Below are 26,402 nucleotides of genomic sequence, written 5' to 3' on the forward strand. Positions count from 1 at the left end.
GGTTGTATTTATTTATTTTGATATGTTTTGATTTGATTGGTTCAGATTTTATTTTATTGTTAGGTCTATTTATATCTGCTATTTTTCGATGTAACCTGACCTACATCTCTATACTCTGACCATGCTTTGCTCGCCTTTAGAGTTCTGTATTTTTATTTTGATCACTGCAGTGGTGTGTATTGTTTTCAGGGTATCGAGAAGAGGAAAACTTACGTACAAATGTTGAAGAAAATGAAGAATTTTTTGGTAAAAGGTGCCAAACATGTTATCACGTGACGTGACCATATTAGTTGTGCAATTTTGTGAATTTTGTGAATTTTGTGGAAATGAGGCACTTTACACGCGCTCCACAGGCTTCGAAAATCGAAACCTTCCAAGCGTATGTTGGAAAAATACAATTTTCTCCAAACGGTGGAATAAAAATATGTAACGATCGGTAAAAACGAACCAATAATCTTAATTTTTCGTCTGATTTTCATTTCTAATTCTTCGCGTGTACGTACGAATAATCTGGAAACTTGTTATTCTTCATTCTTGGATTAATTCGCAGACATTTATGCACGAGGTGCGTCCGGATTATTATACAAACAGATATTTCAAAACCGTTGATACCGTGTAAAAATATGTTTTCCGGGTGTGAAATTAAACAGTCGACTGAATGTACCTAACAGACAAATCGTGCTTGTTCAGCCGATAACTGTCGGTTTTCTGAATGTTTGAGGCACACCGATAATCGAAGGCAAAGCGGGATGTTAAGAGTGTAAAAAGTATTATCTCATTGTCAACCACGACGTTCGATACATTTTTTATTTTGTTTAAACTTTGTTATTACCTGAGCAAAGAAATTCGTGCGAAATTTGTTCGCTATCATTGGATGCTAGGCATTCGGAAAGCAATAAATAGCGTTCGTTTTCTATACGTGTTGAAATCGCTATGGATTCAGTTCAGTAGCGACGTAGGTCCGTAACCGTACATTAAGCAGCGTTGACGTAAGAAGCTCGCGAGTTATATCGAAAATTCTACTCTGAAATCTAGTCAACTAACGATTATCCGACAGGTACGTATAATAAAATAAAAAAATGTAAAATGTTTGAGTCGCGTGTGAAATGAGGAAATAAAAATAATTTCCAGCGTACGAATAACGAATGTTTGAAATATTGTTCGTTTGTAAATAATTCCAAACGTAACATGAACACGTAAGATGATTCATATTTAAAACACAATTGAACGAAATGTTACTGCCGGAATAAATAGGTGACAGTAGAAACTTGAATTTAATTCATTGAGAGGTGAACTTAGAAAGATCAATTATTTTCCAACCGGATGAGAGTTGATAAAATTTTTTTCTCACGGGTAAAACTGTGGCACTCGACTATGTACAAGAGTCCTGTTTCAGGTTTCAAATTGGAAAGCGAATGTCACAGCGGATCATAATGCTACAATACGGACTTGTGTTGATCTGGTGCATTTATGCAGGTAAACATGTATATTCTGGAATGTAAGAAACATCGTTCGATCTTATTTACATCGTTTCTTGGGCCAACTTAACACTTGGCTGGATATTTGCAGTAGACGCTGACCCCTGCATACCTCGAGAGTTCGAAAATGGAACGGTGTGCGTATGTAACGCTACTTACTGCGACAGCACCCCGGCTCACGATCTCCCAGAGATCGGTTTCTACATCCGATACACGTCGAATGAAGATGGCTTGAGACTCGACAAGACTCAGGGGGCTTTCGGCAACGTATCAACATCCGAACAGGAACTCCTTATACTTCTACGAAACATCACCTATCAAAGGATTCACGGCTTTGGTGGTTGTTTTACGGATTCGGCGTGCATCAGCATAAAATCACTCAGCGAAGATGCCCAGAAAAATTTAATGAGGTATTTCTGCTGATGACTAACATTCGATAGTTGATTTTTCGAAAACATGTCGTAGTGTTCGAAATTCCGCAGTCGCGACTTACGAATCCACGTTCACTTTATGTTTTCCAGGTCTTCGATCGTTACTCCGCGGTACCGTGTCAAAATCCCCTTCCTGATTTACAGTTCTTGAATGATTGTCATTGTAATGAATAGCTTCTGAACCTGCATTTTCTATCAATTATGATATTGTGTAAAGAAATTGTCCGACTTCACAGCTCTTACTTCAGCAGCGAAGGTAATGCGTATAATCTTGGACGTGTACCGATTGCTGGCACTGATTTCTCCACAAGGTTGTACACCTACGATGATTACTCAGGTGACTTACTGCTGAAGAATTTCAGTTTAGCAGACGAGGACCTGTATTACAAAATTCCACTGATGCAACAAGCTCTTGAAATTAGTCCGGAGCTGAAATTCATCGCGGTATCCTGGACTGCTCCACCATGGATGAAGACAAATAACGATTACATCGGTCTTGGTACGTAAATAGCATTACCAGCCTAAGATAACCCAACCAAAGAGAACTGATCCGTTAGTTGCCGTCGAAAATGATCCATATTTTTTTAGATCTTATGTATCATGGTGCACCATTTTGTTTAAGTTAGTCCTAATTCGCTCACGAGGTTTCAACCGCATGAAAACCTGTAACCAATTCTCAAAGAACCCTTTGCTTTCAGGATTTCTACTCAAAGAATACTACCAGCTGTATGCCGAATATCTTATCAAATTCTTGGATGAGTACGAAAATCACGGTTTGGAAATGTGGGCAATCTCGACTGGTAATGAACCAAACGACGCGTTCATCGACGGTTATGAAATAAACTCCCTGACGTGGCTTTCATCCACCATCGCTGAATGGGTTGCCGAAAATTTGGGTCCAACGATAAGCGAATCGAAGCACAATAAAACTTTGATCCTCGCTCTCGACGACCAGACATTTTACTTGCCTAACTTCGTTGAGGAAATGTTTGTCAACGAAACGGCCAAGAATTACACAGCTGGAATCGCCGTTCATTGGTATTACGATACGGATACTCCCTCAAGTGTGCTTCAGGAAACCCACGATCTTTTCCCTGATAAATTTCTTCTCATGACTGAGGCAGCGGTAGGTAAGTTCATGGTTACACGTGACTCGCAGTTCAGGAAATATACTGCATCATATATCTGCCATCAGCTGTGACACCCTTTTTTGACGCCCTCGTATGTATAAAATGTCATTTCAAATGAAAGACGGGAATTTCTCTAATACCTCTTTGTGAATGGATCTTACTTAATTCCCTAATATCGGTTGCATTAATTTCATTCGAATTGCCAAGTGTTTGCTCAATCTTTGATACACAAACGCTCACCATTGGATCAATCGCTTTACTTGAATAAAACAGAGAACTGATAAATATCTTCACGGAATCGAGCGTGAAGACCAAGCACATCCACTTATAGTTTCGGCTTTTAAAAAGATCAGAGCGTTCGCAATGATATTCAGTAAATAAGAATCATGTGATTCCTAACTCCCAGTATATGCTATTTGACTTTGTACCATTTATTTCAAATACTTATTCCGCAATACTCATTACTTGAAATAGAGACTACTTTTCATTTTGAATTAATATACGAAAGTATTTTCATGCAGCCCTAAATATTCTCAAAGTATCGAGAAAAGGAGAACATGTGAACAAATGTTGAAGAAAATCACAAATTTTGTGATAGAAGGTGCCAAGCATGTTTTAACTTGACGTGATTCCAGATTAGTTATCATGCACCTGACGATTCCTGACTGATGATCTTACGGTGAAATGTTTTTTGTGGACACAGCTACCAATCTGTCCAACGGCAAACTTCTTTTGGGATCTTGGGATTCAGGGGAAAAGTACATAATGGATATAATCGACGTACGTTTATCCTTGATTTTACTTCATCAGTTAAATAGTCAACTCAGAGAGCCATTGGAATCACTGCACATATTTTCCTCAAAACAATATAATTATCATTTCTATTCTTCACGGCTTCTCGGATATCCAAAGTTCAAATAAGTACCCACACAATGACGAAGTGTTCTCATTATTTGAATCGCTGAAAATTTTGTAGAATCTACGAAACTGGGTGACTGGTTGGATCGACTGGAATCTAGCTTTAAACGAAGAGGGTGGTCCCCATTGGCACTATACCTACGATCAGTCTTCCATTGTTGTAAATGCCGAAGCCGACGAATTCTACAAGCAGCCATTGTTCTACGCCATATCTCACTTCAGCAAATTCATACCGCGGGGTTCCGTAAGAGTGGAACTCACTCACAATCAGGTTACAAACGCCACAGTAGATTTTGTAGCCTTCGTGACGCCGGAGGATGAGACCGTTCTCGTGATCTTCAACAAGTACGTTCCAAGTTGACATACACACTTGACACAAATACACATAATCGTGGCGTTATTTGAAAATGAGTCAAAATAAAATGGTTTCTTTTTCAGGTGGTCCGAAGAAAGACAAGTGATCATTTCTGACCCAGAGCGAGGAAACATCGACTTGCAGTTATCTCCCAATTCGGTTCAAACCATCATCTACAAGTAGCGTATTGCGATGTAATCAAAGAAGTGCGGCGTGTGTGAACGCGGACGTCTGTTGAGGAAAAATTTTTAATTTTGGATCAAATTCGATACTTACAAATACATACCGCAACTATATCACTGTGAAATTTTGAGAAGATACATCAATCGATGATACGGAATGATTGTGTTTTTTGAAAAATGGTAGAATGCAAATGTTGAATTGCCAGTCAATTATCTTTTACATCATACAACAAGATCCGAGTTTACAAATTCCAATCAATAAACTGGTTTGTTATCATTCTGGACTATTGTCGACCAACTTCAAAAACGTATCTGATCCTATTTTCGCGAAAGTATTTTTCGTTTCCCCAATGACTTGTGGTCAATGGTTCACGTTTTTCCACTGTGTTTATCATGACGAGTATCACATGTTTCCCACCTTCTCCGACCATTCGTTACTCATTGCTTCTATTTGCTGACTCTCCGACATTCCTTATAGTAACCTTATAGCCTCACTCCATATAACGACACTCCAGTCCATTATTTGAACGACTTACTTCCAATCCATCTTCTATCAAGTACATCATACTTTTCGAACGGTCAACCGACGAACATCCTTTCTGTTCTTCAAATAATAAACATCAATCCATTTCCAACATTCCAACAATCCGCTTCGTCTAACTACACATTCCCACTCCACGCTATCCTGATAAATCATTTATAACACGTTCAATCATGAACCCTTTGCATCTCATTTACAGCTCCTTCTTCCATTTCCCGAGTCAAGAATACCGACGAAAACGGACCTATAAATACCCAAAACAACATCTTGGGTGAATACAGAGGCGTTAGTCAATAAAATCCCTCAATCCCGGATCATGTAAATTTATAATTGTAAGGTACAAATATTGAAAGCATTCCGTTGTCCGAGAGACAGTTTTGGTAACATTGGTGTATTTCTCTTAACGGTTGATGAAAGTGCTCCTGAATCGAAATTTTTCGGAATCCAATAAAGCTCTGAATAATATTCAGAAGATAAAATTTGCTTTTTTTAATACCACGTCGTGTACGATTATATCATTATTGACCATACGTTACAGTGTATGTAATACATAACTCGTAAAATAGTTACTGAAAATATTAAATTGTTAGTTTTGTCTTTCGGCAAAGCATCGAACTCGACAGTTTAAGTCAAATTGTTGCATCGCACTCTTTACCTTATCATTTCACTCGCTATTTAGAATCGTCTTCACATGTTCACTTACACTTGCTACCAATGTTTACCTTTCGGTCTGTGCCTCAAATCTTTCCGCTTGGCCGTGTCACGCTTTGAAACAGACCAGCTGTATATTTCACACATTGTCTACACTCTCAAAATCACATCTGTCTATTCTCTCGATTTTGTAAAACCTCAGCTGTCGTTCTGTTCTCACACGATACCGATCGTCCGATTTACCAATCCTAAATAAAGCATATCGTCTACTGTTTAATAAAGATCATCTATCGCTAATCAATATCCCGTCTTCCTCACTCCTGTCTTTTATCGTCAACTTGCAGATACTGCATCAATGATCCAGTCTCAACATCTATCTCTCTTAAAAGTATGGAGTGATAAATTATCGAGATTCTTCGTCTATTGTTTCGTGATACTCCAAAAGGTTGAGAACCACGATACTTGGAAGCTGTGCTTATTGGAACAGGTGATAGAAAAAATGTCACCTATCTAATTATTTACATAGATCATTCACTATGCGACACAATATCGGTACCTGTAGAATGGATGGCTATAATATTGTCGAGCATGAGATGCAATATACAAAGTACGAGTATTTTAATGAGTCTAATTGTAAGCCCGCTTCAAGACAACCGACATCCTTATATTTTTATTTTTGCGAATGCAAATATATTAATAATAATTTTTTTCGTTGGTTCTTCGTGAATAACTTTTACTAAAAATACAATTATACCGGTGTATAATTTTTGGTTTTTTTAAATGATAATTATAATTATCACTAACCGAACGTAAAAAACAAAGTGATAAGTATAAATGAATAAACAGAACATTTTCAAGACAATACTTAACTTTTTCTTTATCTGTCACGTAGTGTAATGTAGCAATACATCTCGCAGAATATTTTATGAATCTATTAGATCGGTGAATCTTCATTCGTCGCTTTGAAATACTGAAAAACTATGAATCAAAGTCTAGTTTCTGGATAAGAAATTCTGCTCTCCTGCCAGCCAACATGATTTTCAGACATATAGTTCAACGAATGTAAAAAAAGATAATGTCTGTATGGAAATTTAAATATATTTTTATGGCTTTGTGAATGTGAAGCTGTTTTATATTGTTTTGTATTACCGTCATGACGGGCTTGTATTTTCATATAAAATGAGTTGATGATGTCACCTTGGCGACCTTTTCGATACAGTTGTTCGTTGAAAACTATTGCATTTTATTGTATCGCAGGCTTGCGATTGGTGGAAAGTGGTCAACCCCTCCATGTCGGCGGTGACTAAGAATTATTTTCTCATGACCAACTCTCAAAGGACCTCAAGAATCGATCTGGCTAAAGTTTAGAATGGCAATTGTCAAACCCAAGAAGCCGACCGTAGCGTAGAACGCCCAAGTTTGCCGATAACTTAGCCCAGATTCGTATAATCTCAGAAATAGCTTATGGTTAATACCATGCTAGAAGAGCACAATTAGTCACATGAGAACCAAACATCGAGTTAAAATGTAAAGAACCGTGGCTTGATACAGAATTGGGATTGGTGGAATAGGTTTTAAGGAATGTATTATAACAGGTCATAAAATAAAATAAACTATTATCCGATGAATTTCTCTAAGGACTGACAACAAAGAAGGAAAGATGGGGTTTTGATTGGGCTACCGAAGGACTCCGAAATATAAAAAACCCTGAGTCCCCGATGCCCGGTTATCTCGTATTTTACCTGTGCCAAATCATTCTATTTATTCACAGTTATTTTCCCGAACAGACTGCCGTCTTGGGAGTTTTTTTCCGGGTCATGGAGAAGCACGTGTAACGCTGTGTATAAACGTGGCTGACAAATTTGTACCTTGGGATTAGAGACAATCTGTGTAAATAACTGAGGTGTGCTTTTACTTTCTTGTAATGTCGACTAGAACTTAATTGCCGAAATTACCTGATTCACAGTTGAACATCCAAGATACATTGGGTGTAGAAAAAAAAAATTTACCGCCCAAATATCTTGAGGTGGAAAGCGGTTTAGAGTTGCTTGGAAAAAATGCTTAGGATTTTTTCGGATCAGTTGGAAGGATTTGATATTAGATGTAACTCATTCGCCGGTCTGACAAGGCCCAACTTGATTTAAAATAGAATTGTAAACTCTTTATTTTTACGTCAGAATTGTATTAGGAATAACTTTTCTTTCGGTGTTACATGTATATATCAAAGCAGAAAACTGTCCTTAAATAAATGAAAGAATCGACTGATTTTATCCTACTGAGCTCATTTTTGGCCTAATCAGGTCTAATTAGGCTCCATCTCAAAATGGAAGTCATTAATAACAGAACAAAAAATTATTTTAAAATCGAATCAGTTACGCAGGAGCGGATTTCCATCTGATCGTCGTCAAATTCAGGCTTCATTGGGATAGCAATGGGCCTACACCCGATATCTAATTCTTTCATTTGATTCGTGTTAGAAAATCACATCAAACCTTCTGTTCCCAGTGATTTTTCGCGTAAGGTTTCCCAGTCACGATTTTCACGCGTCCAATTCTTTCCGATACACAGTATATATTTGAAGGCACGTGTCGTGTACGTTTAAATAGCAGACGGGTCCCGGTTCTAAAGTTATTGATGCGTGAAATAATTTGCTATAAAAATGGAATACAAAGTAGTCAACTTGAAGAATTTATCCAACTGCCAGTTGACCAACACCTAATTTGAACTGGTGTATCAACGACCCAAGGCATCAAGGTTGGTTGAAAATCTAAGGTGACTTTATCTCTAATTTAAATTTATACTTTGTTTTGTTTCATTTATATTAACATATTTCTTGTATACAATTGTGTCGTGTTTCAACTGTCGTGTGTGTTCTGTTACTTTTCTTTTTTTATATATACTATTACAAAGATTGAAATCACCTTTTATGCTCCCCTGTCTGATGTAGTAGTCTCTGTAAAAGACACAGAAAAGCCATCAAATGTTTGTAAAAAAAAAAAAGAGCAAGGTTACTGCGCCAACCCAAACTATTGTAAAACCATCTTGTTTCTGGCTCCCAACTGGAAAGACGCGTTGCGAACAAAAGCATTCTTCTCTCCCTTTAATTTTCGCCTGTTTGGTCAATTATTTTCGCTAGCAAAATTTATGTTCTTTGCGCTGCAACGCGGTTTTGCTCCAATATATTACTATTATTGTCTTCCCTTTTGTTATAATATATTCTCCTACCGATGTGGCTAATTCTCTCCACACAAGCACTTACATGCCCATCCGTTTTTCTTCGTCGCCTCTGATTATTCGTGGTTTTTCTGTGATAGTTTCTTCCTTGCTGAATTATCGATCTCTTAAACGTTTTTTTTTCTTTTTTCTTTTTAATCTACCGATTTGTCAGGTAAGCCTTCCGGTATTTTATTATACATTCTTCTTGCTACGTTTCTTTCCTCTCTGTGTCCTCTGGTTGTCCTTGGATCTCTGATCCCAGGTAACATTCAATACGGCCATTTCACATGCCATGTGGCATTAGCATGGCGTTCATGTCGGCAGGCCACTTTGGAACTCAATGTCCAAGAAATTTTTACACAATCTTTTATAAAATATTTTCATACACCATACTGTGCACTTCGTAATATTACTACTCGATGGGCATTGTTTTTACAAACAGATTTACACAGTAAATGAAATAATAAAAGTACATAATTATTTCATGTTAATTCGGAAATCTGCTACGAATCCTTCGAATTTTCCCACTGTAGGGTTTTTAGCATTTCGTGGTAAAATTTTTATAACATTGTAAATGTTTAGGCGAAGGTACTACGCAAAATTGGTGACGTCATCGGTCACGGAAAATTATGGTAAATCGATCGGGTACAAATCGTAAGATTCAAGTCAACAGAGATGACTCGTGCGATTTGTATTCAAGATGGCGGTGATGACGAATGCAACTTATAAGATACCAATGATTAACCGTATGATTAGTATATATGTCCACGACATTGTAGATTATGCAAATCATGTGAATTTTTTTTTTCTACAAACGTCTGAAATTTTCATCTGGTAATTACGATTGTATATTGATGCTATTAAAACACGAAAATTCGAATGCTCCGAGACGGAACTTAGAATTGAAATAAGAGTCTCGAATGAATTCGTCTAAACTCCTTTTAACTGTATTTCAAGATATTTCCGAGCGCGGGATCAAACAAATTCGATAGTGATCATTTTCAGGATGACCATGAGTTTGAATAACTAGTTTTTGTTCCAACCAGCCATAAAAATATTCATACGTTTTGTTTCAGATTTTCCACTGGATAGCAAAACGAAGAGCTTAAAGCCATGCTACAATACACCCTTGTGCTAATCTCCTGTATATATGCAGGTGAATATACAGCATATTTGAAGTATTAGAAAAATCGTGATTCGACCGAATGAATAATTCATCGATTCTTCCGTCACGTCACAAAAAATTTTTGTGCTTTCAGCTGAGGCTAGCTCCTGTATATTTCGCGAGTTCGAAAACGGTACCGTGTGTGTTTGCAATGCTACCTACTGCGACACCATTCCAGTTTACGAAACGCCTAGCAACGGTTCGTACCTACGGTATACGTCGAGTGGAGATGATGTGAGACTCAGCAGAACACTGGGTGATTTTACAAATGAAACAACATCCGACGGGGCCGTGATTCTGCTCCAACGAAACGTAACCTATCAAAGTATTCAGGGCTTTGGAGGTGCCTTCACTGATGCCGCGACTATAAACATAAAATCGCTGAGCAAAGCTGCACAGACAAACTTGCTAACGTAATTTTCTTGGATCCCATAAGAAACCACTTTCATTCTCAGAAATATCTCGACATTCCCCAATCCATTGTCAGTTTTACCGATAAGGTTCTGCCGGTGATCAATGTACTCACCGTCGTTGATTCATTCTTTACTTACTCTTCGTCACTGTCTACGGAACAGCCGTAAAAAACTGTCGAAAATAATCCAATGGTTTTAGGACATGTCCAGTATAATCTTGACTGATAGGCTTGACTGTATTTACAGATCTTATTTCGCCAAGGAAGGTATCAGGTATAATATTGGCCGTGTACCCGTTGCCGGTACTGACTTTTCCACAAGGAATTACACCTACGATGACAACGATGGCGACGTGTCACTCGGAAACTTTAGTCTCGCGGACGAGGACTTTGATTACAAAATTCCTCTGATGCTCGAAGCACTTGAAATCAATGAGGAACTCAGGTTTTTGGCTTCATCGTGGACTGCTCCACCTTGGATGAAGACAAATGCTGATTACGTCAATGGTAAACTTTATCGTCAACCATCAGACCAGTCAACGTCGTTAGAATTAATGGATACTTTCGATAGTGTTAACTCCGAATTGTAGAGGGTAAAACTTTTCAGGATATTTGAAGGAAGAGTACTACCAAGTGTACGCTGACTATCTCATCAAATTCTTGGACGCGTACTACGACCAAGGATTAGAGATGTGGGCGATCACGACTGGCAATGAGCCCAACAATGGAATCACTTCAAACTGTACTATCACCTCCATGTCAATGACAATGAACGAAACAGCCACTTGGCTTGCGTCGAATTTCGGTCCCGCACTGACTAAATCAAAGCACAACAAAACGCTAATTCTTTCTCTCGATGATCAGAGAAGTTTTTTAATGACATACCTGAAAGATATGTTTGAAAATGAATTGGCCAAGAACTATACAGATGGTGTCGCCATTCATTGGTATGACGACAAAACGACTAACGCAAGTGTGCTTACGGAATTTCACGATTCCTATCCTGAACCATTTCTTCTCATGGATGAGGCTTCAGTCCGTAAGTTAATAGCCACATTACATTAGCGAATAAGAATCTCCAATGGTTTTCCATTTTATATCATGGTGGTTTGTTTTTTTTTTTTTTCTACAGTAATTTGGGCAGCGGTGGGCGAACTTTCCTTGGGATCCTGGAGTACGGGAGAAAAGTACATAAACGATATATTCGAGGTACGTATATCACAAAGTCATTTCAATCATTACGGAAATCTTATGTCACATAGTAATGACCAAATCATTGTCATCTCCTGTCAACATAGTCTGTAGTATATTTTACTATGGAGTTGCATTGCGTGAGATGTCTAGAAGCCAATACCATCAATAACAAACTATTTTTCCTAATTTGCTTGTTCTTTGGCTTGAAGAACCTGGAAAACTGGGTGACTGGTTGGATGGACTGGAATATTGCATTGAACAAAGACTCTGAACCGAATTGGACATCGGGTTTCAGGGCACAATCTCCCATTATCGTGAATCCTGACGACGACGAATTTTACAAACAGCCATTGTTCTACGCCATAGCCCACTTCAGCAGATTCATCCCCCGGAATTCTGTGAGACTAGAACTCACTCAAACCAATAGTTCATTGAGATCGTTGGCTTTTGAGACTCCGGAGAATGAGACGGTCATCGTAGTTTACAACAAGTTAGTAGTCAATCACAAATAGAAACTTATCAAGAGTATTAGTGAAATGAGTCAGTGCTACATAAAACCACGTGAGAAAAACGTATATTTCTTTGAGCCACTTGAAGAGAGGTGAGAAAATCAGTACGACAAACAGCAAATATTGCGATAGAAATTAATCTGCTTGATCATGAATATGGCAGGAAACTGTAGCGAAAATCGGAATACTGTCTGACACCTTTTTAAATAAGTTTTTTCAACAAAGTGCCCAAACGATGTCAGTTTCATTTGTGCGCGTGATAAAGTAAGTTTGGTGATACGGTTTCAGGGGATTTCTCGACCCCGCACAGGTTGAAATGAAAGTCTGAAAAATATTGAGAAGAAACAACCTTATACGAATTTAATGTCAGTCTTATGCCAAATAGTCTGGAAGAAATATGATATTCTGATTTCCTATCGTCAACGACCATGTCCTGTAAAGTATATAAGTATTATTGTTTCAGTCAAACCCTGGATCAGCGGGTGATTATTCGTGACACAGAAAAAGGAGACATCGAGGTGGAGTTAATAGGTGGTTCCATTCACACGATCCTCTACAAATAGCGGGATAGTATTGATAAGTAACCTTACTTTACTTGGTAATCTTACCTTACCTTGAAGCGTATCAAAACATACCCTGACAAAATGAGGCATTACAATAAATGCGAGGGTTGATGGGATACTTATGAGGTGATAAAAGATTACAATTCAAAAAGGTTTCTGATAGTATAGTATCACACCTGGACAATATCTTGAACCTTGAAAATCAACAGCGCATGCGCGAGTTTTATCGGCTGTTCTTGCAGGCTGGCCATCCCGAGTTTTCAGCTGTCAAACTGTTTCTGCCGACGATGTGGTTGATACGAATTTTCGAGGTTAGAATCTCAAATAATCGAGGCAGTGACTCGGAAGGGTTTGGGAATCATTTGTTATTGGCCCGGAAAGTTGATTCTTCAAAAAACGGACAGAATTTAACGCTTGTGCTTTTTGAAAATTCAAACGTAGACATTTTGTGTAGGTTGGCCGGCCTGCATCGCAGACAAAAATATCGCTGCGGGAAGATTTTGCCGCCCAATGAGATTGAATTATTTGGCGCATGCGCGGTTGATTTTCAAGTTTCAAGAGATTGTCCTGGTACAAGTATTATAAGAGTATTGTACATATTTCCGAGCTGTTTAGGGTCTTCCTATCTGTCTCCTTCGAGTGTACTTTTTAAATCACGTGTATGTGTAGCCATATTTACAGAATAGATTAGATTCACAGATTGATGGAGAATTATTGGACCCAAAATAAAAAGGATTTAGATTTAGAGAAGCGCAGGCAGATAAATAACAAATAAGAAATCAGTTTTATTAGAAAATGAAATCGAAAATTTAATTGTATAATCTATTAATCTATAAGAGCTTTGAATTCTGTAATGAAAAAATATTCCGCGATTCTATAATTATACCTGTGAGACTTTGATTGTGTGAATAAATATAATACAGAGACTTCAAAGTTGATATCTCTAACCCAGTTGTATCACTGAGAGTGTATCTTGCATTCCATGTTGATGAATAATGAAATCTGAATTAGGCCCGAGAAGTAATTCCAAACCCCCTGAGATTCCTGTCTACTCTCCTTTTGAAATATCTATTGCTTTCTGGAACTGGCGCCCAACCGTAACGGGAAAACAGAGACTAGCCGGAGTGTCTCGATCTGAACTAACTGAAAAGTGTCCGAGGATTGATGTCTCAAACAGACCCTTTGGGCCCGCTAATATGTACTTTACGTAATGGATGTAACATTATGAGAATAAATAGTTGATGTTATATGTATAATCCCTTATCCCTAATCGTATGATTAATGATAGTAAATAGTATAAAATGTATTGTACAATCTAACAGTGTTACATATCATGCTTACAAATGGACCGTCACATTTTCAACTACATATTTAACATAATCTCATTTGCTTGCGAGCAGTGTTAGTCAGACTGCACTTGTCATAATGTTGCTGTGTATTTTCAAATGCTACAAACAATGAGTTAAGTTCAGAAATAATGTCTGTATTCCAGGAGAGAAAATGATGTACAATTCAGAAATAAATGAGCACGTTTATGACTTTCAGCAGTTTAAATAATTTTCTTTTATTATGTTAATGAATTACAAATAAAATATTTGCATATTTCTTAATCAGCCGCTGAGAATGCGCGATAAGGTGTGGTTAGACCTTGCTCTTCCTTGTCATCCAATGTACTTTCTAGTTATTTGTAACTTTGATTTGAATTTCTGGTTGTGTGGTTGTATTTATTTATTTTGATATGTTTTGATTTGATTGGTTCAGATTTTATTTTATTGTTAGGTCTATTTATATCTGCTATTTTTCGATGTAACCTGACCTACATCTCTATACTCTGACCATGCTTTGCTCGCCTTCAGAGTTCTGTATTTTTATTTTGATCACAGCAGTGGTGTATATTGTTTCTCGGTACCTCGTGTTATGGATACTGTGGATGTGTTTTGGTTAATTTACGAGTGCTCGAGTGTTTTTTAATTTCTGAAGCAGTATTATTGGCTTTCTCCTGATTAACTTGTTTTGTTTTCATATTTGCTAAACTTCTTAAAGACGAATGATTCGTAGCTGTCCAATATTATCATTCACATTATATTCGGACGTCGGAATAGTGCACCAGAGAATTTATCCCAGCACTTTACAGAATCGTGAAAATTTTCGCCAATAATGCAATGGGGTTAGCCTTACTTTTTCGTCATTTTTCGAGCAGAGATATTTCGGTCTCGGATTCGATTCAAACGACCCTTACCTGACTAATTGGACCCTCAGGAATTCAGAAATCGCAGCAAAAAGAGCGTAGGTCCAACAGGAGAGAAATGGCGAGCGAAAAAGCACCTGCTGAAAGATGTCGAAAATTCAGGTTCTGGTTTTTTGGCTGTAACTTTTGATGCGTTGATCGCAGCGTATTGTGACTGCGCCCAATCGATTTCTCTCGCAAAATTACGTCCGATCAGCGCTACAATTAATTGATTCCAGCACTTTTCAAAATCGCGAAAATTTTCGCCAAAAATGAAAAGGGGTTAGCCTTACTTTTTTTTTTGGCAAAAAACTTTTGGTCTCAGATTCGATTTAAACGATCCTTATCCGACCAATTGGACCCTCAGGAACTCAGAAATCGCAGCGAAAAGAGCGTAGGACCAACAGGAGAGAAATGGCGAGCGAAAGAGCACCTGCTGAAAAATGTCGAAAATTCAGGTTCTGGTTTTTTGGCTGTAACTTTTGATGCGTTGATCGCAGCGTATTGGGACTGCGCCCAATCGATTTCTCTCGCAAAATTACGTCCGATCAGTGCTACAATTAATTGATTCCAGCTCTTTTCAAAATCGCGAAAATTTTCGCGAAAAATGGAAAGGGGTTAGCCTTACTTTTTTTTTTGGCAAAAAACTTTTGGTCTCAGATTCGATTTGAACGATCCTTATCCGACCAATTGGACCCCCAGGAACTCAGAAATCGCAGCGAAAAGAGCGTAGGACCAACAGGAGAGGAATGGCGAGCGAAAAAGCACCTGCTGAAAAATGTCGAAAACTCAGGTTCTGGTTTTTTGGCTGTAACTTTTGATGCGTTGATCGCGGCGTATTGGGACTGCGCCCAATCGGTTTCTCTCGCAAAATTACGTCCGATGAGTGCTACAATCAATTGATTCCAGCACTTTTCAAAATCGCGAAAATTTTCGCCAAAAATGGAGAGGGGTTAGCCTTACTTTTTTTTTTGGCAAAAAACTTTTGGTCTCAGATTCGATTTAAACGATCCTTATCCATCCAATTGGACCCTCAGGAACTCAGAAATCGCAGCGAAAAGAGCGTAGGACCAACAGGAGAGAAATGACGAGCGAAAAAGCACCTGCTGAAAAATGTCGAAAATTCAGGTTCTGGATTTTTGGCTGTAACTTTTGATGCGTTGATCGCAGCGTATTGGGACTGCGCCCAATCGGTTTCTCTCGCAAAATTACGTCCGAACAGTGCTACAATTAATTGATTCCAGCACTTTTCAAAATCGCGAAAATTTTCGCCAAAAATGGAAAGGGGTTAGCCTTACTTTTTTTTTTGGCAAAAAACTTTTGGTCTCAGATTCGATTTAAACGATCCTTATCCGACCAATTGGACCCTCAGGAACTCGGAAATCGCAGCGAAAAGAGCGTAGGACCAACAGGAGAGAAATGGCGAGCGAAGAAGCACCTGCTGAAAAATGTAGAAAATTCAGGTTGTGGTTTTTTGGCTGTAACTTTTGATGCGTTGATCGCAGCGTATTGGGACTGCGCCCAATCGATTTCTCTCGCAAAATTACGTCCGATCAGTGCTACAATTAATTGATTCCAGCACTTTTCACAATCGCGAAAATTTTCGCCAAAAATGGAAAGGGGTTAGCCTTACTTTTTTTTTTGGCAAAAAACTTTTGGTCTCAGATTCGATTTAAACGATCCTTATTCGACCAATTGGACCCTCAGGAACTCAGAAATCGCAGCGAAAAGAGCGAAGGACCAACAGGAGAGAAATGGCGAGCGAAAAAGCACCTGCTGAAAAATGTCGAAAATTCAGGTTCTGGTTTTTTGGCTGTAACTTTTGATGCGTTGATCGCAGCGTATTGGGACTGCGCCCAATCGGTTTCTCTCGCAAAATTACGTCCGATGAGTGCTACAATCAATTGATTCCAGCACTTTTCAAAATCGCGAAAATTTTCGCCAAAAATGGAGAGGGGTTAGCCTTACTTTTTTTTTTGGCAAAAAACTTTTGGTCTCAGATTCGATTTAAACGATCCTTATCCGACCAATTGGACCCTCAGGAACTCAGAAATCGCAGCGAAAAGAGCGTAGGACCAACAGGAGAGAAATGGCGAGCGAAAGAGCACCTGCTGAAAAATGTCGAAAATTCAGGTTCTGGTTTTTTGGCTGTAACTTTTGATGCGTTGATCGCAGCGTATTGGGACTGCGCCCAATCGATTTCTCTCGCAAAATTACGTCCGATCAGTGCTACAATTAATTGATTCCAGCTCTTTTCAAAATCGCGAAAATTTTCGCGAAAAATGGAAAGGGGTTAGCCTTACTTTTTTTTTTGGCAAAAAACTATTGGTCTCAGATTCGATTTGAACGATCCTTATCCGACCAATTGGACCCCCAGGAACTCAGAAATCGCAGCGAAAAGAGCGTAGGACCAACAGGAGAGGAATGGCGAGCGAAAAAGCACCTGCTGAAAAATGTCGAAAACTCAGGTTCTGGTTTTTTGGCTGTAACTTTTGATGCGTTGATCGCGGCGTATTGGGACTGCGCCCAATCGGTTTCTCTCGCAAAATTACGTCCGATGAGTGCTACAATCAATTGATTCCAGCACTTTTCAAAATCGCGAAAATTTTCGCCAAAAATGGAGAGGGGTTAGCCTTACTTTTTTTTTTGGCAAAAAACTTTTGGTCTCAGATTCAATTTAAACGATCCTCATCCGACCAATTGGACCATCAGGAACTCAGAAATCGCAGCGAAAAGAGCGTAGGACCAACAGGAGAGAAATGGCGAGCGAAAAAGCACCTGCTGAAAAATGTCGAAAATTCAGGTTCTGGTTTTTTGGCTGTAACTTTTGATGCGTTGATCGCAGCGTATTGGGACTGCGCCCAATCGGTTTCTCTCGCAAAATTACGTCCGATCAGTGCTACAACTAATTGATTCCAGCACTTTTCAAAATCGCGAAAATTTTCGCCAAAAATGGAAAGGGGTTAGCCTTACTTTTTTTTTTGGCAAAAAACTTTTGGTCTTAGATTCGATTTAAACGATCCTTATTCGACCAATCGGACCCTCAGGAACTCAGAAATCGCAGCGAAAAGAGCGTAGGACCAACAGGAGAGAAATGGCGAGCGAAAAAGCACCTGCTGAAAAATGTCGAAAATTCAGGTTCTGGTTTTTTGGCTGTAACTTTTGATGCGTTGATCGCAGCGTATTGGGACTACGCCCAATCGTTTTCTCTCGCAAAATTACGTCCGATCAGTGCTACAATTAAGTGATTCCAGCACTTTTCAAAATCGCGAAAATTTTCGCCAAAAATGGAAAGGGGTGAGCCTTACTTTTTTTTTTGGCAAAAAACTTTTGGTCTCAGATTCGATCTAAACGATCCTTATTCGACCAATCGGACCCTCAGGAACTCAGAAATCGCAGCGAAAAGAGCGTAGGACCAACAGGAGAGAAATGGCGAGCGAAAAAGCACCTGCTGAAAAATGTCGAAAATTCAGGTTCTGGTTTTTTGGCTGTAACTTTTGATGCGTTGATCGCAGCGTATTGGGACTGCGCCCAATCGTTTTCTCTCGCAAAATTACGTCCGATCAGTGCTACAATTAAGTGATTTCAGCACTTTTCAAAATCGCGAAAATTTTCGCCAAAAATGGAAAGGGGTTAGCCTTACTTTTTTTTTTGGCAAAACGGTTTTGGTCTCAGATTCGATTTAAACGATCCTTATCCGACCAATCGGACCCTCAGGAACTCAGAAATCGCAGCGAAAAGAGCGTAGGACCAACAGGAGAGGAATGGCGAGCGAAAAAGCACCTGCTGAAAAATGTCGAAAATTCAGGTTCTGGTTTTTTGGCTGTAACTTTTGATGCGTTGATCGCAGCGTATTGGGACTGCGCCCAATCGGTTTCTCTCGCAAAATTACGTCCGATCAGTGCTACAATTAATTGATTTCAGCACTTTTTAAAGTCGCGGAAATTTTCGCCAAAAATGGAAAGGGGTTAGCCTTACTTTTTTTTTTGGCAAAAAACTTTTGGTCACAGATTCGATTTAAACGATTCTTAGCCGACCAATTGGACCCTCAGGAACTCAGAAATCGCAGCGAAAAGAGCGTGGGACCAACAGGAGAGAAATGGCGGGCGAAAAAGCACCTGCTGAAAAATGTCGAAAATTCAGGTTCTGGTTTTTTGGCTGTAACTTTTGATGCGTTGATCGCAGGGTATTGGGACTGCGCCCATTCGATTTCTCTCGCAAAATTACGTCAGATCAGTGCTTCAATTAATTGATTCCGGCACTTTTCAAAATCGCGAAAATTTTCGCCAAAAATGGAAAGGGGTTAGCCTTACTTGTTTTTTTGGCGAAAAACTTTTGGTCTCAGATTCAATTTAAACGATCCTCATCCGACCAATTGGATCATCAGGAACTCAGAAATCGCAGCGAAAAGAGCGTAGGACCAACAGGAGAGAAATGGCGAGCGAAAAAGCACCTGCTGAAAAATGTCGAAAATTCAGGTTCTGGTTTTTTGGCTGTAACTTTTGATGCGTTGATCGCAGCGTATTGGGACTGCGCCCAATCGATTTCTCTCGCAAAATTACGTCCGATCAGTGCTACAATTAATTCATTCCAGCACTTTTCAAAATCGCGAAAATTTTCGCCAAAAATGGAAAGGGGTTAGCCTTACTTTTTTTTTTGGCAAAAAACTTTTGGTCTCAGATTCGATTTAAACGATCCTTATCCGACCAATTGGACCCTCAGGAACTCAGAAATCGCAGCGAAAATAGCGTAGGACCAACAGGAGAGAAATGGCGAGCGAAAAAGCACCTGCTGAAAAATGTCGAAAATTCAGGTTCTGGTTTTTTGGCTGTAACTTTTGATGCGTTGATCGCAGCGTATTGGGACTGCGCCCAATCGATTTCTCTCGCAAAATTACGTCCGATCAGTGCTACAATTAATTGATTTCAGCACTTTTCGAAATCGCGAAAATTTTCGCCAAAAATGGAAAGGGGTTAGCCTTACTTTTTTTTTTGGCAAAAAACTTTTGGTCTCAGATTCGATTTAAACGATCCTTATCCGACCAATTGGACCCTCAGGAACTCAGAAATCGCAGCGAAAAGAGCGTAGGACCAACAGGAGAGAAATGGCGAGCGAAAAAGCACCTGCTGAAAAATGTCGAAAATTCAGGTTCTGGTTTTTTGGCTGTAACTTTTGATGCGTTGATCGCAGCGTATTGGGACTGCGCCCAATCGGTTTCTCTCGCAAAATTACGTCCGATCAGTGCTACAATTAATCGATTCCAGCACTTTTCAAAATCGCGAAAATTTTCGCCAAAAATGGAAAGGGGTTAGCCTTACTTTTTTTTTTGGCAAAAAACTTTTGGTCTTAGATTCGATTTAAACGATCCTTATTCGACCAATCGGACCCTCAGGAACTCAGAAATCGCAGCGAAAAGAGCGTAGGACCAACAGGAGAGAAATGGCGAGCGAAAAAGCACCTGCTGAGAAATGTCGAAAATTCAGGTTCTGGTTTTTTGGCTGTAACTTTTGATGCGTTGATCGCAGCGTATTGGGACTGCGCCCAATCGTTTTCTCTCGCAAAATTACGTCCGATCAGTGCTACAATTAAGTGATTCCAGCACTTTTCAAAATCGCGAAAATTTTCGCCAAGAATGGAAAGGGGTTAGCCTTACTTTTTTTTTTGGCAAAAAACTTTTGGTCTCAGATTCGATCTAAACGATCCTTATCCGACCAATTGGACCCTCAGGAACTCAGAAATCGCAGCGAAAAGAGCGTAGGACCAACAGGAGAGAAATGGCGAGCGACAAAGCACCTGCTGAGAAATGTCGAAAATTCAGGTTCTGGTTTTTTGGCTGTAACTTTTGATGCGTTGATCGCAGCGTATTGGGACTGCGCCCAATCGATTTCTCTCGCAAAATTACGTCCGATCAGTGCTACAATTAATTGATTCTAGCACTTTTCAAAATCGCGAAAATTTTCGCCAAAAATGGAAAGGGGTTAGCCTTACTTTTTTTTTTGGCAAAACGGTTTTGGTCTCAGATTCGATTTAAACGATCCTTATCCGACCAATCGGACCCTCAGGAACTCAGAAATCGCAGCGAAAAGAGCGTAGGACCAACCGGAGAGAAATGGCGAGCGAAAAAGCACCTGCTGAAAAATGTCGAAAATTCAGGTTCTGGTTTTTTGGCTGTAACTTTTGATGCGTTGATCGCAGCGTATTGGGACTGCGCCCAATCGGTTTCTCTCGCAAAATTACGTCCGATCAGTGCTACAATTAATTGATTTCAGCACTTTTTAAAGTCGCGGAAATTTTCGCCAAAAATGGAAAGGGGTTAGCCTTACTTTTTTTTTTGGCAAAAAACTTTTGGTCACAGATTCGATTTAAACGATCCTTATTCGACCAATCGGACCCTCAGGAACTCAGAAATCGCAGCGAAAAGAGCGTAGGACCAACAGGAGAGAAATGGCGAGCGAAAAAGCACCTGCTGAAAAATGTCGAAAATTCAGGTTCTGGTTTTTTGGCTGTAACTTTTGATGCGTTGATCGCAGCGTATTGGGACTGCGCCCAATCGTTTTCTCTCGCAAAATTACGTCCGATCAGTGCTACAATTAAGTGATTTCAGCACTTTTCAAAATCGCGAAAATTTTCGCCAAAAATGGAAAGGGGTTAGCCTTACTTTTTTTTTTGGCAAAAAACTTTTGGTCTCAGATTCGATCTAAACGATCCTTATCCGACCAATTGGACCCTCAGGAACTCAGAAATCGCAGCGAAAAGAGCGTAGGACCAACAGGAGAGAAATGGCGAGCGACAAAGCACCTGCTGAGAAATGTCGAAAATTCAGGTTCTGGTTTTTTGGCTGTAACTTTTGATGCGTTGATCGCAGCGTATTGGGACTGCGCCCAATCGATTTCTCTCGCAAAATTACGTCCGATCAGTGCTACAATTAATTGATTCTAGCACTTTTCAAAATCGCGAAAATTTTCGCCAAAAATGGAAAGGGGTTAGCCTTACTTTTTTTTTTGGCAAAACACTTTTGGTCTCAGATTCGATTTAAACGATCCTTATCCGACCAATTGGACCCTCAGGAACTCAGAAATCGCAGCGAAAAGAGCGTAGGACCAACAGGAGAGAAATGGCGAGCGAAAAAGCACCTGCTGAAAAATGTCGAAAATTCAGGTTCTGGTTTTTTGGCTGTAACTTTTGATGCGTTGATCGCAGCGTATTGGGACTGCGCCCAATCGATTTCTCTCGCAAAATTACGTCCGATCAGTGCTACAATTACCTGATTCCAGCACTTTTCAAAATCGCGAAAATTTTCGCCAAAAATGGAAAGGGGTTAGCCTTACTTGTTTTTTTGGCAAAAAACTTTTGGTCTCAGATTCGATTCAAACGATCCTTATCCGACCAATTGGACCCTCAGGAACTCAGAAATCGCAGCGAAAAGAGCGTAGGACCAACAGGAGAGAAATGGCGAGCGAAAAAGCACCTGCTGAAAAATGTCGAAAATTCAGGTTCTGCTTTTTTGGCTGTAACTTTTGATGCGTTGATCGCAGCGTATTGGGACTGCGCCCAATCGATTTCTCTCGCAAAATTACGTCCGATCAGTGCTACAATTAATTGATTCCAGCACTTTTCAAAATCGCAAAAATTTTCGCCAAAAATGGAAAGGGGTTAGCCTTACTTGTTTTTTTGGCGAAAAACTTTTGGTCTCAGATTCCATTTAAACGATCCTTATCCGACCAATTGGACCATCAGGAACTCAGAAATCGCAGCGAAAAGAGCGTAGGACCAACAGGAGAGAAATGGCGAGCGAAAAAGCACCTGCTGAAAAATGTCGAAAATTCAGGTTCTGGTTTTTTGGCTGTAACTTTTGATGCGTTGATCGCAGCGTATTGGGACTGCGCCCAATCGATTTCTCTCGCAAAATTACGTCCGATCAGTGCTACAATTAATTGATTCCAGCACTTTTCAAAATCGCGAAAATTTTCGCCAAAAATGGAAAGGGGTTAGCCTTACTTGTTTTTTTGGCGAAAAACTTTTGGTCTCAGATTCAATTTAAACGATCCTCATCCGACCAATTGGACCATCAGGAACTCAGAAATCGCAGCGAAAAGAGCGTAGGACCAACAGGAGAGAAATGGCGAGCGAAAAAGCACCTGCTGAAAAATGTCGAAAATTCAGGTTCTGGTTTTTTGGCTGTAACTTTTGATGCGTTGATCGCAGCGTATTGGGACTGCGCTCAATCGATTTCTCTCGCAAAATTACGTCCGATCAGTGCTACAATCAATTGATTCCAGCACTTTTCAAAATCGCGAAAATTTTCGCCAAAAATGGAAAGGGGTTAGCCTTACTTTTTTTTTTGGCAAAAAACTTTTGGTCTCAGATTCGATTTAAACGATCCTTATCCGACCAATTAAACCCTCAGGAACTCAGAAATCGCAGCGAAAAGAGCGTAGGACCAACAGGAGAGGAATGGCGAGCGAAAAAGCACCTGCTGAAAAATGTCGAAAATTCAGGTTCTGGTTTTTTGGCTGTAACTTTTGATGCGTTGATCGCAGCGTATTGGGACTGCGCCCAATCGATTTCTCTCGCAAAATTACGTCCGATCAGTGCTACAATTAATTCATTCCAGCACTTTCCAAAATCGTGAAAATTTTCGCCAAAAATGGAAAGGGGTTAGCCTTACTTTTTTTTTTGCAAAAAACTTTTGGTCTCAGATTCGATTTGAACGATCCTTATCCGACCAATTGGACCCTCAGGAACTCAGAAATCGCAGCGAAAAGAGCGTAGGACCAACAGGAGAGAAATGGCGAGCGAAAAAGCACCTGCTGAAAAATGTCGAAAATTCAGGTTCTGGTTTTTTGGCCGTAACTTTTGATGCGTTGATCGCAGCGTATTGGGACTGCGCCCAATCGGTTTCTCTCGCAAAATTACGTCCGATCAGTGCTACAATTAATTGATTTCAGCACTTTTCAAAGTCGCGGAAATTTTCGCCAAAAATGGAAAGGGGTTAGCCTTACTTTTTTTTTTGGCAAAAAACTTTTGGTCACAGATTCGATTTAAACGATTCTTAGCCGACCAATTGGACCCTCAGGAACTCAGAAATCGCAGCGAAAAGAGCGTAGGACCAACAGGAGAGAAATGGCGGGCGAAAAAGCACCTGCTGAAAAATGTCGAAAATTCGGGTTCTGGTTTTTTGGCTGTAACTTTTGATGCGTTGATCGCAGGGTATTGGGACTGCGCCCATTCGATTTCTCTCGCAAAATTACGTCAGATCAGTGCTACAATTAATTGATTCCGGCACTTTCCAAAATCGCGAAAATTTTCGCCAAAAATGGAAAGGGGTTAGCCTTACTTTTTTTTTTGGCAAAAAACTTTTGGTCTCAGATTCGATTCAAACGATCCTTTTCCGACCAATTGGACCCTCAGGAACTCAGAAATCGCAGCGAGAAGAGCGTAGGACCAACAGGAGAGGAATGGCGAGCGAAAAAGCACCTGCTGAAAAATGTCGAAAATTCAGGTTCTGGTTTTTTGGCTGTAACTTTTGATGCGTTGGTCGCAGCGTATTGGGACTGCGCCCAATCGGTTTCTCTCGCAAAATTACGTCCGATCAGTGCTACAATCAATTGATTCCAGCACTTTTCAAAATCGCGAAAATTTTCGCCAAAAATGGAATGGGGTTAGCCTTACTTTTTTTTTTGGCAAAAAACTTTTGGTCTTAGATTCGATTTAAACGATCCTTATTCGACCAATCGGACCCTCAGGAACTCAGAAATCGCAGCGAAAAGAGCGTAGGACCAACAGGAGAGAAATGGCGAGCGAAAAAGCACCTGCTGAAAAATGTCGAAAATTCAGGTTCTGGTTTTTTGGCTGTAACTTTTGATGCGTTGATCGCAGCGTATTGGGACTGCGCCCAATCGTTTTCTCTCGCAAAATTACGTCCGATCAGTGCTACAATTAAGTGATTTCAGCACTTTTCAAAATCGCGAAAATTTTCGCCAAAAATGGAAAGGGGTTAGCCTTACTTTTTTTTTTGGCAAAAAACTTTTGGTCTCAGATTCGATCTAAACGATCCTTATCCGACCAATTGGACCCTCAGGAACTCAGAAATCGCAGCGAAAAGAGCGTAGGACCAACAGGAGAGAAATGGCGAGCGACAAAGCACCTGCTGAGAAATGTCGAAAATTCAGGTTCTGGTTTTTTGGCTGTAACTTTTGATGCGTTGATCGCAGCGTATTGGGACTGCGCCCAATCGATTTCTCTCGCAAAATTACGTCCGATCAGTGCTACAATTAATTGATTCTAGCACTTTTCAAAATCGCGAAAATTTTCGCCAAAAATGGAAAGGGGTTAGCCTTACTTTTTTTTTTGGCAAAACACTTTTGGTCTCAGATTCGATTTAAACGATCCTTATCCGACCAATTGGACCCTCAGGAACTCAGAAATCGCAGCGAAAAGAGCGTAGGACCAACAGGAGAGAAATGGCGAGCGAAAAAGCACCTGCTGAAAAATGTCGAAAATTCAGGTTCTGGTTTTTTGGCTGTAACTTTTGATGCGTTGATCGCAGCGTATTGGGACTGCGCCCAATCGATTTCTCTCGCAAAATTACGTCCGATCAGTGCTACAATTACCTGATTCCAGCACTTTTCAAAATCGCGAAAATTTTCGCCAAAAATGGAAAGGGGTTAGCCTTACTTGTTTTTTTGGCAAAAAACTTTTGGTCTCAGATTCGATTTAAACGATCCTTATCCGACCAATTGGACCATCAGGAACTCAGAAATCGCAGCGAAAAGAGCGTAGGACCAACAGGAGAGAAATGGCGAGCGAAAAAGCACCTGCTGAAAAATGTCGAAAATTCAGGTTCTGGTTTTTTGGCTGTAACTTTTGATGCGTTGATCGCAGCGTATTGGGACTGCGCCCAATCGATTTCTCTCGCAAAATTACGTCCGATCAGTGCTACAATTAATTGATTCCAGCACTTTTCAAAATCGCGAAAATTTTCGCCAAAAATGGAAAGGGGTTAGCCTTACTTGTTTTTTTGGCGAAAAACTTTTGGTCTCAGATTCAATTTAAACGATCCTCATCCGACCAATTGGACCATCAGGAACTCAGAAATCGCAGCGAAAAGAGCGTAGGACCAACAGGAGAGAAATGGCGAGCGAAAAAGCACCTGCTGAAAAATGTCGAAAATTCAGGTTCTGGTTTTTTGGCTGTAACTTTTGATGCGTTGATCGCAGCGTATTGGGACTGCGCTCAATCGATTTCTCTCGCAAAATTACGTCCGATCAGTGCTACAATCAATTGATTCCAGCACTTTTCAAAATCGCGAAAATTTTCGCCAAAAATGGAAAGGGGTTAGCCTTACTTTTTTTTTTGGCAAAAAACTTTTGGTCTCAGATTCGATTTAAACGATCCTTATCCGACCAATTAAACCCTCAGGAACTCAGA

At 39.8% G+C, this 26,402-nt stretch overlaps 2 protein-coding genes across 3 annotated transcripts; both read left to right on the forward strand.

Moving 5' to 3' along the window:
• The first annotated feature begins 190 nt into the window (after positions 1 to 190).
• On the forward strand, positions 191 to 4,745 carry LOC124300680 (lysosomal acid glucosylceramidase-like). The gene is made up of 8 exons (XM_046754999.1): positions 191 to 1,057; positions 1,397 to 1,476; positions 1,570 to 1,888; positions 2,146 to 2,408; positions 2,608 to 3,039; positions 3,743 to 3,819; positions 4,016 to 4,302; positions 4,396 to 4,745. Exons 2-8 carry the CDS (start codon positions 1,416 to 1,418, stop codon positions 4,493 to 4,495), a joined length of 1,539 nt encoding a protein of 512 aa, XP_046610955.1. The 5' UTR covers positions 191 to 1,057; positions 1,397 to 1,415; the 3' UTR covers positions 4,496 to 4,745.
• A 3,617-nt stretch (positions 4,746 to 8,362) lies between these two features.
• Positions 8,363 to 13,099, forward strand: LOC124300574 (lysosomal acid glucosylceramidase-like). 2 transcript variants are annotated; one of them, XM_046754805.1, is made up of 8 exons: positions 8,363 to 8,458; positions 9,979 to 10,058; positions 10,162 to 10,480; positions 10,727 to 10,986; positions 11,087 to 11,518; positions 11,612 to 11,688; positions 11,883 to 12,163; positions 12,646 to 13,099. In XM_046754805.1, exons 2-8 carry the CDS (start codon positions 10,016 to 10,018, stop codon positions 12,743 to 12,745), a joined length of 1,512 nt encoding a protein of 503 aa, XP_046610761.1. In that variant the 5' UTR covers positions 8,363 to 8,458; positions 9,979 to 10,015; the 3' UTR covers positions 12,746 to 13,099. The 2 variants fall into 2 exon arrangements, with proteins under 2 accessions (XP_046610761.1, XP_046610762.1); XM_046754806.1 differs by lacking the exon at positions 8,363 to 8,458 and adding an exon at positions 9,005 to 9,074.
• The last annotated feature ends 13,303 nt before the right edge of the window (positions 13,100 to 26,402 follow it).

Source organism: Neodiprion virginianus, chromosome 3 (genome assembly GCF_021901495.1).
Source record: "Neodiprion virginianus isolate iyNeoVirg1 chromosome 3, iyNeoVirg1.1, whole genome shotgun sequence".
Classification (NCBI taxonomy): domain Eukaryota; kingdom Metazoa; phylum Arthropoda; class Insecta; order Hymenoptera; family Diprionidae; genus Neodiprion; species Neodiprion virginianus.